Source organism: Cyprinus carpio, chromosome B5 (assembly GCF_018340385.1).
Source record: "Cyprinus carpio isolate SPL01 chromosome B5, ASM1834038v1, whole genome shotgun sequence".
Taxonomy (NCBI): domain Eukaryota; kingdom Metazoa; phylum Chordata; class Actinopteri; order Cypriniformes; family Cyprinidae; genus Cyprinus; species Cyprinus carpio.
Window position 1 is genome coordinate 9,702,445 of NC_056601.1, and position 16,712 is coordinate 9,719,156.

The 16,712-nt window shown below is 35.9% G+C and overlaps 1 protein-coding gene across 3 annotated transcripts; it reads right to left on the reverse strand.

Moving 5' to 3' along the window:
* Positions 1–6,491: 6,491 nt before the first annotated feature.
* On the reverse strand, positions 6,492–11,950 carry LOC109099642 (probable global transcription activator SNF2L2). Of its 3 annotated transcripts, none has more exons than XM_042724194.1 (6): positions 11,674–11,950; positions 9,177–9,406; positions 8,860–8,965; positions 8,430–8,531; positions 7,674–7,806; positions 6,492–7,503 (listed from the first exon to the last, which is right to left on the reverse strand). In XM_042724194.1, exons 1-6 carry the CDS (start codon positions 11,755–11,757, stop codon positions 7,352–7,354), a joined length of 807 nt encoding a protein of 268 aa, XP_042580128.1. In that variant the 5' UTR covers positions 11,758–11,950; the 3' UTR covers positions 6,492–7,351. The 3 variants fall into 3 exon arrangements, with proteins under 3 accessions (XP_042580128.1, XP_018968711.2, XP_018968710.1); XM_019113166.2 differs by lacking the exon at positions 11,674–11,950 and adding an exon at positions 11,175–11,561; XM_019113165.2 differs by lacking the exon at positions 11,674–11,950 and adding an exon at positions 10,442–10,796.
* Positions 11,951–16,712: the final 4,762 nt, after the last annotated feature.

The following is a 16,712-nucleotide window of genomic DNA, read 5'->3' on the forward strand; positions in this document are numbered from 1 at the left end:
ATAACTTACTGGATCTATGTGTGCTGAAGACAAACAATATTAATTCCACCCAATAAAAGTCGGGTGTTCAGGAGCTGTCAAGCTTAATAATGTTTTTCTAATGGATTTTAAATAGTTTGGCATGGCAATAATCTTATTCTCCTCCTCCCTCATGTTTCCTTTGACAGTAGCATGAATTGCATTATGATCTGTATGTGAAATATGAGCAATAGAAAATAGTTTTCTTTGATATCGGTAAAGCCTGAAGCCTGTCTAACATGAAAGTGTTTTTCTTTGTTCTGCTGCACAACGCAAAACGAGTCAAAGAAATTGTGCAAGTTCTCTACATTTGATGTTTTAGTTCCCTTTATTTACCTGCTCCTGATATCTCCACACAACTGCATGATGAAATACCACTTTCTTTTAGTTTCATATGCCTCAACCTTAACCAAAATGTTTTAGTGATCTTTATCTTTCAAATATTTATTGTTCTAAAATTTAATTGTTAAAATAAATTTGTCACTCTCTTCCAGCAGTGAGATCCTTTATAAGACTAAAGTCACATATCAAATGTTTTACGACAACATAAAGTATCAAGTTGTTCCAAACCTGTATCAATTTCCTTTGTTTTTCTGAATTCAAAAGATAGTTTGACTAATGTTGGTAGCCAAACCATTGACAGTAGCCAATGACTTCCATGTTTTATATATATATATATATATATATATATATATATATATATATATATATATATATATAAATTTCCCCTTCTTCATTGCCCATGTTGAGCTTTAACTTCTGCAGCTTTAGTTTCTTGGCGCCATCTTGTGGTTTTGTGGAATACACACATGCAGATTATACTGTATGTCTTCGTTGAACTTAAAAATTAGGTTCCAAATAGTTTTAACGCTTTTATGATTTCCACCGTTTCCAAGAACATTTAATTTACATATGATATCATAGAAAAGGTTCTATGTTGTGTGAGTTGGTGACAGTGATGTTATTTCTATAATAACTGAGGACATCAGTGCTATAGTGTTGATCTGGTCTGACAAAAATAAAAAAAATAAAAAAAAAGGAGAGAAACATCTATGGAGTTACCTGGATGTTAAATAAATGGATGTCGGATGTTAATAAATGTCAGCATTTGAGAACTCCACGATAAACTGTTTTTGTCTGGTTCTTCATGAACTGGCGACCTTTTATACGAAGAAAGTATCTTTGCTGTATTTAATATGCAATACAAACAAACACACACATTAGAGATTATTTAAAGAAGTAATTCAATACAGAGGAAAAAGCACGGGGAAAAGTGTGAATAGGCATTTTGGTCTACAGAAATGACTTTTAAAGGGGTCATATGATGCGATTTCAAGTTTTTCTTTCTCTTTGGAGTGTTACAAGCTGTTCGTGAATAGATAAGATCCCTAAAGTTGCAAAGACTAAAGTCTCAAAAGTTAAGACTCGTCTACGCCCTCCTAAAACACCTTGTTTAAACACACCCCACATGCAGAGGCGGACAAAGAACACAACTTCTTTACTTGAGTGAAAGTACAGATACTACTGGTCAAATACTACTCCACTACAAGTGAAAGTTGTAAAGACAGGCTTTTACTTAAGTAAAAGTACAAAAGTACATGCTTTTAAAAAAACTTAAAGGGATACTCCACCCCAAAATGAAAATTTTGTCATTAATCACTTAGCCCCATGTCGTTCCAAACCCATAAAAACTCAGTTTGTCTTCAGAACACATTTTAAGATATTTTGGATGAAAACCTGTCATGACTGCCATGTAAATAACAGTGTCAAGGTCCATAAAACGTATGAAAGTTGTCATCAGAATACTCCATCTGCCATCAGACATGCAATCTGGGTTATATAAAGTGACGGGAACACTTTTTGTAAGCGAAGAAAACAAAAATGACTATATATGCTCTTCTGTGTCAGCCGCGCCACAAGGATGCACTGTTTGAATGTGTATTTAGCTTTGATTTGAAATTAAACAGTGCATCCTTGTGGCGCGGATGACACAGAAGAGCATACACAGCATTCAGTGATATGAAGAGACACAGAGGAGACCGTTGTATTATCTTTGGAATTAAGAGCTTTTATGTTACCAAACCTATAGAAATGGAACAACTGAATGAAGATAATCATCTTTATTTTTTATTTAACACTCCTACAGTTATATTGAACTCATTTTAATACTTGTTTAAAAGTTCCAAAGTTCTTTTTCAAAGAGATATTGAAGGATATGATATGGTTCATTTTAGGCAAACAAAGCAAACATTGAAAAGAAAACAAATCTTTAGTCTTTTCAGAAAACTGGAACATACTCTCTCAGAATGGCCATGGGTATGCAAGTTACGCCAAAGAACCGTCTTTTTGAATTTTGCCATCAAATGATCAGTGTTCATAAAATGCTCATAAATCGGTGAACTTCACAACATGTGGCTAGGGTTGAATATTGTTTGAATTTTATCCATTCCGATTCTGCTTACTGATTTCAATTCTTATCGAGTCCCATTTTAGATTCCAAAGTTGTAAAAAAGTATAGTAATACATTTTGACCTGTGTGATCATTTAACCTACTTATTGATAATTTGTTTGCAAAAAAAAGAAAAAAACAATAAAATTAAAAAATTAAAAAAAATGTATTTATGTGCAATGTTTTGACAATAAAATAATGTTCAGATTTATATACTTCCTTGACCAGTTTTTAGCAGCAATTTACCAGTAGGCCTGAGTAGTAAGGTTTTTAATATATGGTAATAGCAGCCATTTTTGATGGATATATTAGTCTACCATTTGTATTGCCATAGTATTGTATTGCAATATTGCCACAAATATTAAACTGTAGTTACTATAATGAAACTGTTAAATTTGTGGTTAATGTAGTTTTACTACAAATATCATAATTATGGTTACTATAGTGAGAGAATAGTAAATTTGTGAAAACTGATTTTACTGCAATACCATAGTTAAACTTGTTACTATAGTAAAAACATGGTTAATTAAGAGCTTTAATGAGTTAACACATAAATATGCGAGTTCACACAGAATAAAAACTATACATTTTCTTTGTCATGTAGATCAAGGTGTAAGTTAAGTCATTTTTATTTACCGAATACCAATCATTACAATATGATCTTTGATCGGAGCGCTCGGCCTATCTAAGGCATCACATACAGTTGTCTCTTTAAAATCAATGTGGGGAATACACAGATGATCACACCACATTATAAATATTTGACTTTTTCATCTTTTATCTTTTATTTGCCTTTTTAGAGCACGCTGTGCAATAGCGCAGACGTTAGCGGGGAAGGTCTCGATGTTGCCAGATTTGCATTAAAAAAATCACCCAAACATCCATTCAAAGCTACGCGGAAAACTTCAGGCTTAGAAATACTGTAAGACTTGACAAAACAGTGGAAGGTCCTGGCAGATCACAGGCGGGATTTTAAAAAAAAAAGGGTTCAGTGATTGTGAAAATGCCCACAATGGAAAAAACTGCTACATATAACGACTTTCTACTTGGGGACCTTGAAAAGTTTTAAAAAGTAACATATTTTTCTTTCAAATGTAATGAAGTTGAAGTAGCAAGTTTCCAGAAAAAAATGTACTCAAGTAAAGTACAGATACTCAAAAAGTGTACTTAAGTACAGTACTCAAGTAAATGTACTTCATTACTGTCCACCTCTGCCCACATGTCTACGTCACTGTGTGGGAAGATGTGTATAACACCGCCTAAATGTTCACGCAAAGAAAGAAGGCCTAACTTTTATTCTTGTATTGTTTCTGCCGCCATGTCGTGGAGACGCTGTGTGTTTCATTGTGAAAGCAAAACTACTTTGTTTGGCCTTCCAAAAGAGGACACGACTAGAAATCAGTGGTTAAGTTGTATTTACAACACTGTTCCAGAACAGTTCAAACAAAATTTTCAGATGTGTGCAGCACATTTTACGGAGGACTGTTTCCTGAAACTGGGAGAGTAGCCTACAATGCCGGCTGTTCTGACTCACACACTGTAAGTATGTTGACACATTTAAAGGATATGCCACTGACGATTCAAACGTGTGTTTTGAGCAGTGTAGATTAGCGCTTGTTGTTTGTTGTTTCTCCGATCACAAATGCAGATATGGTTTTATGTTTACGTGGCGCGATGCAATGCAGTGCGTAAAAAGACAAAGTCATCGTAATCAGTAATTTTGTCCCCACTGGATGTTACAAATGCCTTGTTTGTGATGGGTTGTATTGGTTTTGTCTCGTCGTGATGGGACATGGCATCATAGTATGTTAAGGGGCGTAACATTTCAGCTTGAGGGATTCGGCCAATCACAATGCACTGGATAGCTGGCCAATCAGCGTACAACTTGCTTTTCAGAACTATGAGCTTTGTTAAAATCGACACATTTCAGAAAGGTGGGGCATAGAGGAGAAGCAACAATGTACATTATGTGGAAAATAATGTTTTTTTTTTTTTTTTTTTACTTTAAATCGCATAAACACATTTCATTACACCAAATACACAAAATAATGTTTTTTTCAGCAATGTCATATGACCCCTTTAAGTTTAGGAATAACATAAAGAAAAAAACCCTTAAGGCCATCAACAACTGCTGTAAATAGTAAAATTACTACAAATGGCTATCACAATGGCTCTAACAACCTCTACAAATAGCAAATTTCCGCTCTATTCTTCGCCAGTTGTTTCTAACCTGAATTAATTGAATTTAAGTTGAACTCTATAACAATTTATTTTTTAATTCTCTCTGTTGTTATGAAACACATGAAAGGTTATTGTATTGGACAGTTTGGTCAGGAATTGTTTCTCTCTTTCTTGTAGAAAGTAAATATTGCTTGCTTGCTTGTTGCTTCTCCTCCACTGCTGACAGCTCAGCTCCTTAATCAGACCAAAATTTTGTAATTAGTCTATACTACCACTAACAGCCTGCTGACATGTACAATAATTCTAATTTATTCTTTCGATACTGCCAATTATTGCACAGTTCCTGCAGCATATTAATTAATTTGGATTTTTATAGCACACCAATATTTAAAAAATCTTGGCTACTAAATCAAGTTCGCAGGTTTAGCAATAAACAGCAGTTATTAAGATAAGAAATTTCGACAAACATATCCAAATATTATTTATGCCTTAGGGCAACGAAGTACCAAAAGTGTTTTTTTTAATAGGACATTACTTACATACAAAAAAATGGATATAATAATTACGTTCATATGACTTTAGGAGTAAATCCTTGTCCCTGAATATTCTTCTTCTTAGATCTTTCCTTGGCTTTCCTTATGATGCATGATCTCTTAATAACGGGTAATTTTTTGGTAAATGTAGCTGTATCCCACAACTCTGATTCGTTACAAGAGTTTCATATTATGGTTTAGGTTTTGACCTAAAAACAACAGTTTTGTGCTTTAATTACATATCCTGCATAGAGCACTATACACACACACACACACACTCAAAAACAAAGCCTAACTACACAGCATTGCCCAGAGGCATCACAGAGAAAAATAACAAGACTGTGAGTGTTTCACATTATGTATCACTGCACATTGTTTCTAGGCATTCCACTGAAAACCCCCAAAAAATAGTCCTGTATAATAAATGACAATAATAAATGATAATAAATTACTAAATCAGAAATGAAGGCCAGGCTAAATCATTTGAACTGCATTAACAGGCAGCAGATGAAAATATGTGTTTGCAACAAAAGTGTAGAGTGCACATAAGATTTAAGACAATGTAGTTATATGCCTTATTTCACACCACGAAAGCTATTAACGTATGATCTGTGATTTACAACTCTATTCTCAACTTCAATTTTTCAATGAGAGTAAAGCGGACAGAAAACAATGTGGAGAGTGATTTTATAAACAGGTTAGATAGAAGCAAGAATAATAATAATAATGTATTATTCAATCCCTTATTATTGTCCAATCTTTTCATGTAGCATTCCTGCTGAATTAAAGTATCAGTTTATTTTAAAAAATCTTATGACCCCATTTTTGAACAGCATATAATAACAGTAATAATATTAATAATACAAATGTATCAAATATGCAATGCATCAGTGATTAATAATAATAATAATAATTATACATATGTTAACCATTCAAGCATTCTTAAATTAATCTAATTAATTTTTACTTTTTATAAAAAAATAAATTATTATTTTGTAGCATTACATTGTAGCTTTTGATTTTGTAGCATTGTAGTATTATCCTTATTTAACCGAACAAAACCTATTTGTATAAGAAAAAGTGCTATTCACGAATCAGTGTAACAAGTCATCAATAAAATACAATATTTAGAAAGCCAGATTACTAAAATTACTAACAGAAACTCAATGCTTACTTATTGTTGCATTACTTACAGTTCATAAAACTCATAAAACCTGCTTTAATAAGGTAAAATATCCTAATGTGAATGTATACAACAGGTTTTGTTTACCTACAAAGCAAAAGAGAAAACTGATCCACATTAGCGCCTGTGATTTCATAAAACCTTTTATTTTTGTAATATGATGATTTAAACCTTGCCCTTCCACATCATAGAAACCCCATACACTTTAATTTCAGAATCTGTCCACAAACACACCACTTCTCCCATCCATCATAAACTAAACACACAAACGTGACAGCATCAATAGGTGCCTCTCTTTGAGGGCAGTATCTGATCTGTCACCAAAGAATACATTGCCATCATGCCCCAAGTCCTCTGTGTATAGATAGTTAAGATCCTGTGATTACTAAAGAAAGATAAAGAGCTGCGGATAAAAATGTTCCTTTAAAAAACAAAAAAGATGTTAACAGTTAATGAAGGAAAGGGAAACATACAAAGAGGGATTGACAAAGTGCTCATAGTCACAAAAAACACAGATTAAAAATTCTCTGAAACAGAGACATAATAGCTTGCAAATTTAGCACAGCTTATACCATCTTGAAAGATTGAATGCATCCGTTTAAATGATCATACAATATCATAATGTGTCATACCACCAATTTTTCATCCTTGGGGCACAAAAAAGTGAAAGTTTGCAGGCAGTCCGAACTTATAGACCTTTTTACCATGATATTTTATATCTATTTTGGGTTTATGACTTATTTACATTTTATAAATACATGAGAAAACAATGCCAATTTCAGATGTATCACTGCAGAAGCACTGCATTAACAATGTTATTTTTAGAATACAAAGGTTTTACAAAGGAGTTTTAAGCAACCATAATAATGAGAGATCACATTCTGAGCAATTCCTTGACCGAAACATCAAGAAAACGGGACTAAAATGGCCATACAATGTTCTTAAAATGGCATACAATGCTCTTTTTATCAGACTGTCATTTGGGGTCTAATTTAATAGTCCTCTTGTGTTATTCTCACATTCTTTGCCAAGGTCTTCGTCACTGTTTGTGACCTTCTTTGAACTGGTATTACTAGGATCGGTTTTATTTTTCTCCTTTTTTTCATCCAGCTTGGGATTTGTGGATTCCGAAACAGGAGCTTTTAAGACAAAAACATTTACACACTCTACACAAAAAATACAGACTTTATCATTAATCATTTGACTGATTTTGATTCATAGTCTTATGCATTTATTGTATTTTAGGTTTTACTGATTATAATCTATTGCATCTCTAACTGGACAAGACAAAGCATGCATTTTGACTTACGATCTAGATTTAAAAGTTGGCCACCATCTGCTTCACTGCTTCCAACAGCATCATTGTCTTCCTCGCTGAGTTCCACTATTCGCTGTCTTGCACTTTCAAAAACTGACTTCAAAACAATGGAGTCCTCAAAGATCTAAGATATAGAGAGACATTTAACAATCTCCACACAGTTCATCAGCTATATTCACAAATATTCAGGCTCATTGTGGGGACAGTTATAATCCTGTCAGGACCACTATAATCAAAGATAATTGACAAATTTACATAAAGTTTGGATTGGCGGTATGGTTCTGTTCTGGCCAAGCCTAACATGGATAAGAGCAGGGAGAGTAGCGATAATCCCCCAGAGTAAACAGAACAGAACTAACATACATGTACAGATATCATTAATGTTCAATAATTTAATATACACACTTTAGAATTAGTCTGATTCAAAAGAGAATCAGAAGGCCACATCCTGACTGGATGAGAGGAGGAGCTGGGGATGGAGGAGGGTAATTAGCTATTGAGCAATGCAAAAGCTATCAATTAAAACTAAGGGACCTTATATATGAATGCTGAGATTGGTGTCGTATTCCTATAGGTAGACGTGGATCAGCTTAGAGTCAGCTGACACGAGCTTGACTGACGTGACCTGCCAGAACTAATGCTACGCTTGATTTCTTTCATCATTTACGCACAGTGAATGCAAACAAGAAGAAAAAAAAATTAATTTACAAAGTATTTTTATAACAAGAAAATGTAAATAAATCAAACCTGAGATCCTTCCAGATTAAAGGTCTGAGCATTGTGGCACATCTGCATGATATCCTTTTCCAGGTCGGCAATGCACCTATATTTGTGATTACGTACTCTCTCCTGCATAAAAAAAGCCAGGAAAGATTCAAAATAATACACGAACAATCAAAAAGGTATATTAACAGCCATACACATTCTCCTATGAAACTTTTAAAGTAATGAGAGATTTTCATTAAATCTGTAAAAGGCGGCAAAAAACACAACCTGTGTGACAAGAGCAAAATCAATACATTTCTTAAGGATGTCAGTGTGGATATACAGTAAGAATGGAAAAAAGTGAAGAAAGGTCTGTGGAAAAGGGGATGATGGAAGTGGAGGATGAGAATTGGACATTTTTGAAAAATTAGACAGGATTGTAGGATGACAAATAAACATGCTGATAGTTCACCCTGATCCTCCTGAAGTCGACTGGCTTGCGGATGAGCTCGTAGTACTCTGGCACCTCTTTCCTTGAGGGCAGCTGAACGAAACCTTTACTGATCTGTCGGCCCAACCTGTAGAACAGTGATATATTAAAGAAGGGGTATAAAAAAAGAGCTGTTATGCATGTTATTGTACTGTCTGTCATGAAGCACACATGCAAAAATAAAGGGAAAGAGAATGAACTTAAAACTGCTGGCAAAGTTTTAGTGTCACGATTTACATCATGTCAAGTAATAAAACAGCCACCAACAACCTATTAAGTCTGTGTGTTTAACTACTGACGTGTCCTTGTAGTTGATGACCATGTCTACGATGGTGTTCATCTGTTTTGTGAGCTTGGGAGGGTTGGGTGGCAGTTTCTCGGCAGGAGGGCGACCCCGTCGCTTTTTGACTTTCTCCACCACCTCCTGACCAGTCTCAGAGACCTGGTTGCCTTGTTGATCAATTTTTCGTTTCTTCAAGTTGCTTTCCTCCTCCATAACCTCAGACACTCCGTTTTGGATGGCCTGAGACTAAAAAAAAGAAGACATGGAAACAGTGATGAGCAGTACTCGATTTGACAGAAATAAGGATTTTGCAGTTTTAAAAATATTAAAATGTGATCATGAACCGGAACTTAAAAGTATGCTCACTGTGCACGTTTTAGGATAAAAAAAATACCTACAACTATGAATAGTTTTTCACTTTTCATTTAACGAGAAAGAGAAGTGATATTTTGTTTATACTTTTTATAGATAGATAGATAGATAGATAGATAGATAGATAGGAGTTATACTAGTTAGGAGTAATACTTTAAAATAAGGTTCAACTTTATATAGCCTATCGTGATAATGGACAATAATAATGAACAAATATTTATTTATTGACTCAAGGTTAATTTAATGTTAATTTATAAATATACTATTGTTCATTGTTTGAACAAGTTTGAACTCTCATTCTGACAACACCCATTCACACAGAGGATTCATTGGTGAGCAATGTAATGCTATGTTTCTCCAATCTGTTTCAATTAAGAAACAAACTCATCTACATTATAGATTGCCCGAGGGTGAGTAAGTTTCAGCAAATTTCCATTTTGGGGTGATATATTCCTTCAATAAATTAAACTTTATTGTAAAGTTCTACTGAGTTACGGTTTAGGTTACAATTTCTAAAAATTTTTTTTTTTTTATTTTTTATTTTTATAAACACTATTCTATAATGTATAAGAGCTATTCAGGACATAATTATGCAAAAAAAAAAAATGTGAATTTGCTAATCATTATTGTAGTATTAATAACCATCACAGAACCTAATTTTAATATAGTGTTTCTGTGCCATTATCAACCTTCTCTATGCAAATAACAGTTGAAACTTTATGGTAATTATTGCACTATGAACTATGATAAGTTTGCAGAATGTATAATAACCACCTATTTGCCATGTTGAATTTTAAGTAATAATAAAGCAAGACAATCAGCGTTAAATTAGTAAGCAGTTTAATGAACTTTTTCTGGCCTTTCATCCGAACACATCCAGGTCCAACTCATCTTGGCTGTAAGTCTCACCAGGCAATCTGCCTTCAATCTTCAGTCCCCTCTAACACGAGCAGCTGCTTTCACTTCCATTTTAATATTTGATAAAGAATCACTTAACAATGTCCCACTAGCTCTGTATGATCCAACACAGGGGCTGTTGTGGAGGCAGGAGACGCTGGTACACTGATCTTCAGTCCCATTGTGAATGAAATGATTGACGTTTACGGGGATGCTGATCTCCAGCCAACACACCTGACATAACGGAACAGTGGCGTACGGTTCACTATACAGTGCTCCGAACGCGTTTCATTAAAAACGGGACTAGAACGCAGCGGCTAGCAACATGCACACGCCTCAAATGCGGAATTCTCTTTGTGTTTGTTTTTGTGTGTTATAGTGTTTGTGTGTTTGTGTTTGTGTGTGTGTGTGTGTGTGTGTGTGTGTGTGTTTTACACAAAGGCAATTAAAGTGCAGTGATATGCCTGCCGCAGAGAGCTTATGAGGGAAGAAAATATGAATTCTGAGTATGACGCTATGAAGGCAGAGCCAGCCATTGATGTCTAAATCAAACACGAGCGCGGCGCACAAAACGCTCTCATATACTTTTATGCAAAGAATCAGACAAAACAAGACGCAATATAGCCTACTGACACGAGAGAGCAGCCCTCACAGACGCAAACATTACATGCAAATATCCTCTGCACGGGCGCAAGACAAATATGAAAGACAGAGAAACACACGGAATGCATTTATTCACACGTACCCAGGGGACCATGTGGAAGGAAGGAGGCCTAATAATCAACTGCATAATAATGGAATGCACACTGACGCACACACATAACGCTCGCATGCACAGACGCACAACTGAACCGCTGCACACAAAACATGCAGGGTGCTTGCAAAAAGCACATTCAGAAGAGTCTGTACTTGGTGCAGCAAGCCATAAACCCTTGTTACGCTATTCAAGTCTGTTCCCGTAACCTCTAGAAAGAAAACAAAAAGGTGTCAGGATCCACACAACCGATTTGTCTGGGCAATGGTTTCCTTCACCAGACACAGTTCACACCTACACACACACACACACACACACACACACACACACATTCCCTCTCTCACTTTCTGTCTGTGTGCCCATGTGCTGAAGCCTGGTGTGATTGCGTGCTCTATGCGCAGGAGAGAGAGCAAGTGAGAAGGAGAGAGAGAGCGAGAGAGAGTGAGAGAGAGAGAGAGAGATAGAGAGAGAGAGGAAGAGGGCGATTTACCTGACTGTGGTCTCCAGGCTGGCTCCAGTCTGGAGGAGAGAGAATTAGCAAACCAGCATTGCAGCGCGCAGCCAGTCTCTTCATCAGCTGATCACTCAAAACGCACAGCCCGAAAGGGGGGCGAAAGCGCCCAGCTTTTCATACACAAATCAATTGCCGTTAGGATGTTGAGAGAGAGAGAGAGAGAGAGAGAGAGAGAGAAAGAGAGAGAGAAAGGAATAACTGCGAGATGCCTTTCTGCTAGTTTGTCCCCGTGGAAAGGCCTGCAGCTCGCTTTTCTCTCTCTCCACCCTCTCTCTCTCTCTCCTTTTCTCTCTCACTCACTGCATGTTTTAATATCGACTGTCGCAATCTGGTTTCTTTTCCTTTTTTCCCTTTCCCGTCTCCCTCTCTTTTATGCTCTCCTTTAGTCTTTTTTTAAACGCCCCTCTGTTAAAAGAAGCGGGCTCCATTTTTGTGCCTATGCAGATGTTTTTTCTTCTTGTTCTTCCTTTTTTCAAGCTTTACTGACATCTTGAGAGGATTCCAGGGTTGTTAATGTTGTGTTGCACACACTCTCAAACACACACGCACATAAATTGGCTAATGGCATGTTTGTATCTGCGTCTGGGAGCTTTTACAACATAAAAAAGAATAGAGATTCTGGTGAAATCATTTGGGGCTATAAATATTACCAGATAGTCCAAAACATAATAGTTTCTGTCTGCTTCCCTTTGAGAACTGAGACTAATAACTTGTAAAGTAGCTTCACATGTAGCTCAAAGACATTGCATATGCTTGATTATTTTTATGCTGTATTATTGCAAGGGCTCAGCGGTGTCCTGATATTACTTGGATTGTATTCTTGGTCAAATATAATCGGCTGATGGCAGACCTGAGACACATTCATTTTGAAATGATATTGCTGAATTGGTATGGGTGTGAAAATGTGCTTAATAAATTAATTAATTGAAATAGACAAAACAGACCCTGAGAAAAAAAGGTGAGAAATTTGTGTCAGGGGCACATACACCAATAAAAATAAAATTGGCCATGTTTATCATATTTGTAATTAGAATGAATCTCGGCAATAAACCATAACTTGACAAAATAACTCTTCATGTGAACAGCAAATAAACTTTAGTTTGTGATAGGACGTAAAATCAGCACTTTATAATGTCATGTGTTATCAATTTTAGCATTATGCAATCTGATTTTAAATCCATTATGGAAGTTCAGTTTAATAAATTGCCAAAATTTCCTAGGAGGCTAAATTGCCATCTGTCACCAGAAATCCCTGTGATGAGTCATATTTCTGCTTTCAATATTTTCCTTAATAATTTTCATGAATGAAATATGCCTCTTAAGTGTCTGTTTAAAATCAGATGCAGTTTTAAGATTGAACAAGAACATTGTTCATGTACATTTGCCATGGCAACAGCTTCATTATAAAAGCCATTGTTTAATTTATCAAACAATCATATCCAGTCATATTTTTGACAAGCCTCTGAGAAATATCAGTATTGTTTTATCATGGAAGAGTAGATTTTTAGTGTATGCATGTGTTGTGGTATGATTACACGCTGTCATAATTTTACATTTCATATGCATGTTTTGCTATCAGGTCGACAAGGGCATTTTGGTAAAACATCTCAGGCGGTTACTATGGCAACACCACGTTTTACTGGCTGCAGACCGCACCGAGCTGTAATGCTATAGCATTCCATCACAAAACACAGACACACACTTTGTCGTACAGACACACTGAGCTGAACAGTCTCAAACACAATGAGTCTCTGAGCTACATAAAGATGAGCTAAAATCCAAAGACATGCTGAACTAAAAATCAATAAAGTTAATGTAAGTCCATGCATGCATCCACATAGGTGATGTGTCAGGTATCAAAAACATGGATGTAGTAAGTCATGTTATACAAAAGCTACACAAAAAAAGCAAACCTTCTAAGCTAACCTCAATAGACAGCCTTCAAATTCATTTCTTACCACAAGATATTGTTTGCGTAATACTATGGGCTGCCTTTTATCTGACAGCCATCTATTTTCTTTTTCACTACAGCTGCTCTGATTATACATAAGATTTGAATGTCAGCTGTTGTCCTTTTTATATTTCTTTGTGTATTGTTAAATAAAAATGTCCCTCTTTTTCTGAAGAATTACTTTTGTCATGTTACCAATTGCAAACATGATTGTGTAACCTCAAAAATGGGCTCCAACTGATCGTCATTATGCAGTAGAGTGTAATATCAGACAGGATTTCATTTTAAAGATGAGTTCACACAAAACTGAATTAATAAAACTGTTATCAGTTACTCACCCTCAAGTTGATTCCGACCATGAAAGACTTTTTTTGTTTCCTGTGGAACACAAAATAATTAGTTTTGAAAAATGTACTAGCTGCTCTTTTCCATGCAGTTACAATGAATGGGGAATGGAGTTTTTAAGCTTAAAAAAAAAAGATGTCCAGTGGCTCTTAATGACAAATTATGTAGTCTAATATTTTATATTTTTTGTAACTTATATATATAAAATAGCAAGATGCAATGAAATGGCAAAAGACATACAACTGATACATACAGGAGGAAAGGTTTTTTTTTTTTTTTTTTTTTTGATTACCTGATGTATTTTTCAGGCTCATGGTTCATGAAATGCCACTGAAAAGCAGTATCATAAAAGTGGTCCAAACTACTTTTGCTCTATGTACGTTTTTGGACTTTTGTCATGTTTTAATGGAGAAAATATCCAGTTGTAACAACTGTATTCTAAATGATAAGCTTTTCATGAAAAGTATTAAATTCAGATGATGTCTGAACAATCAAACGCCCTTCACACTATATATGAAAGCCATGGAGTGGCATTTCTTATCAGAGTAGCCTAATAATTACCCGTCTGTTTGGGTTGGGACACCATAACTCTCTATGGGGTTAAAAAGAGCAGATCACAGTCAAATGGCATATGTTCAAATATCCAGAGCAGTTTCTATAAATGCACCACTGAAAGCATTCTAAGCAGCTGTATCAGTGTCTGGTGTGGGAGCTGCTCCCTCCTGAGCAGACAGTGGCAGAGGCTGGTAAAATTAGCTCATCACCGGCTGTGCTACTGAACACTGATATCTTATATGCCCCAAGAAGGCCAGGTGTGTTTAAAAGCCACATTTTCTGTTCTTCAGTCTAAAAAATTAATTCTACAGTTCAGGCAAAGATCAACATTTTAAGATATTTTTGTCTTCCGGTGGACCAGCTAAAGTTCCCCATGGGAAAAACAGCTTGATGAACGAATTAAATAATGTCACTGTGAAATTCCACAGAATTTCCACATTTCTTTTGTTGCGTAGACTGGAATACACTACACAACTTTTAAAATCTTTACAGATTTTAAAACAATCCTAGGCATCACTTACCTACTCTGTAATAGTAACAGAGGAAAAGCTGTCCATCATACACTAAAGGAATGAGGATATTACTACTACCAAACCTTAAAGTTGTTCTGATTATGACAAACTCACACAGTTATGTGTGCCTTATTGCTTGAAGATGTGTGACAACAAATGAAAACACGTGTTTCTAAAATCAGCTCAAAAGATCAAAAATGTTTGATATCCTCTGACTGATGGAATCAAAGTCTGAATTTAAAAAATTGGCGGAAAATTGGGACAAAAATCATGCAGTGTATTTCAGCATTTACATGATAAATCAGGGTCAAATGGGTGCCCTAAGCAGAAATGTATTGTTGTGCCCCCTCCCCCAAATATTATGGATGTAAAATAAACAAACAAACAAACAAAAAAACTCCTATTATAGGGGTCAAAACAGAACTTTGCTAAAATATAAAAGTAAATAAATAATAATACATTGTAATTACAGGTGCTGGTCATATAATTAGAATATGACCAAAAAGTAGATTTATTTCACTAATTCCATTCAAAAAGTGAAACTTGTATATTATATTCATTCATTACACACAGACTGATATATTTCAAATGTTTATTCCTTTTAATTTTGATGATTATAACTGACAACTAAGGAAAATCCCAAATTCAGTATCTCAGAAAATTTGAATATTTTGAAAAGGTTCAATATTAAAGACACCTGGTGCCACACTCTAATCAGCTAATTAACTCAAAACACCTGCAGAGGCCTTTAAATGGTCTCAAAGTCTAGTTCTGTAGGCTACACAATCATGAGGAAGACTGCTGACTTGACAGTTGTCCAAAAGACGACCATTGACACCTTGCACAAGGAGGGCAAGACACAAAAGGTCATTGCAAAAGAGGCTGGCTGTTCACAGATCTCTGTGTCCAAGCCCATTAATTGAGAGGCAATGGGAAGGAAAAGATGTGGTAGAAAAAAATGTACAAGCAATAGGGATAACCGCACCCTGGAGAGGATTGTGAAACAAAACCCATTCAAAAATGTGGGGGAGATTCACAAAGAGTGGACTGCAGCTGGAGTCAGTGCTTCAAGAACCACTACGCACAGATGTATGCAAGACATGGGTTTCAGCTGTCGCATTCCTTGTGTCAAGCCATTCTTGAACAACAGACAGCGTCAGAAGCGTCTCGCTTCAAAAAGGACTGGACTGCTGCTGATTGGTCCAAAGTTATGTTCTCTGATGAAAGTAAATTTTGCATTTCCTTTGGAAATCAGGGTCCCAGAGTCTGGAGGAAGAGAGGAGAGGCACACAATCCACGTTGCTTGAGGTCCAGTGTCAAGTTTCCACAGTCAGTGATAGAGGTTTGGGGTGCCATGTCATCTGCTGGTGTTGGTCCACTGTGTTTTCTAAAGTCCAAGGTCAACGCAGCCGTATACCAGGAAGTTTTAGAGCACTTCAATCTTCCTGCTGCTGACCAACTTTATGGAGATGCAGTTTCATTTTCCAACAGGACTTAGCACCTGTACGCAGTGCCAAAGCTACCAGTACCTGGTTTAAGGACCATGGTATCCCTGTTCGTAATTGGCCAGCAAACTCACCTGACCTTAACCCCATAGAAAATCTATGGGGTATTGGGAAGAGGAAGATGCGATATGCCAGACCCAAGAATGC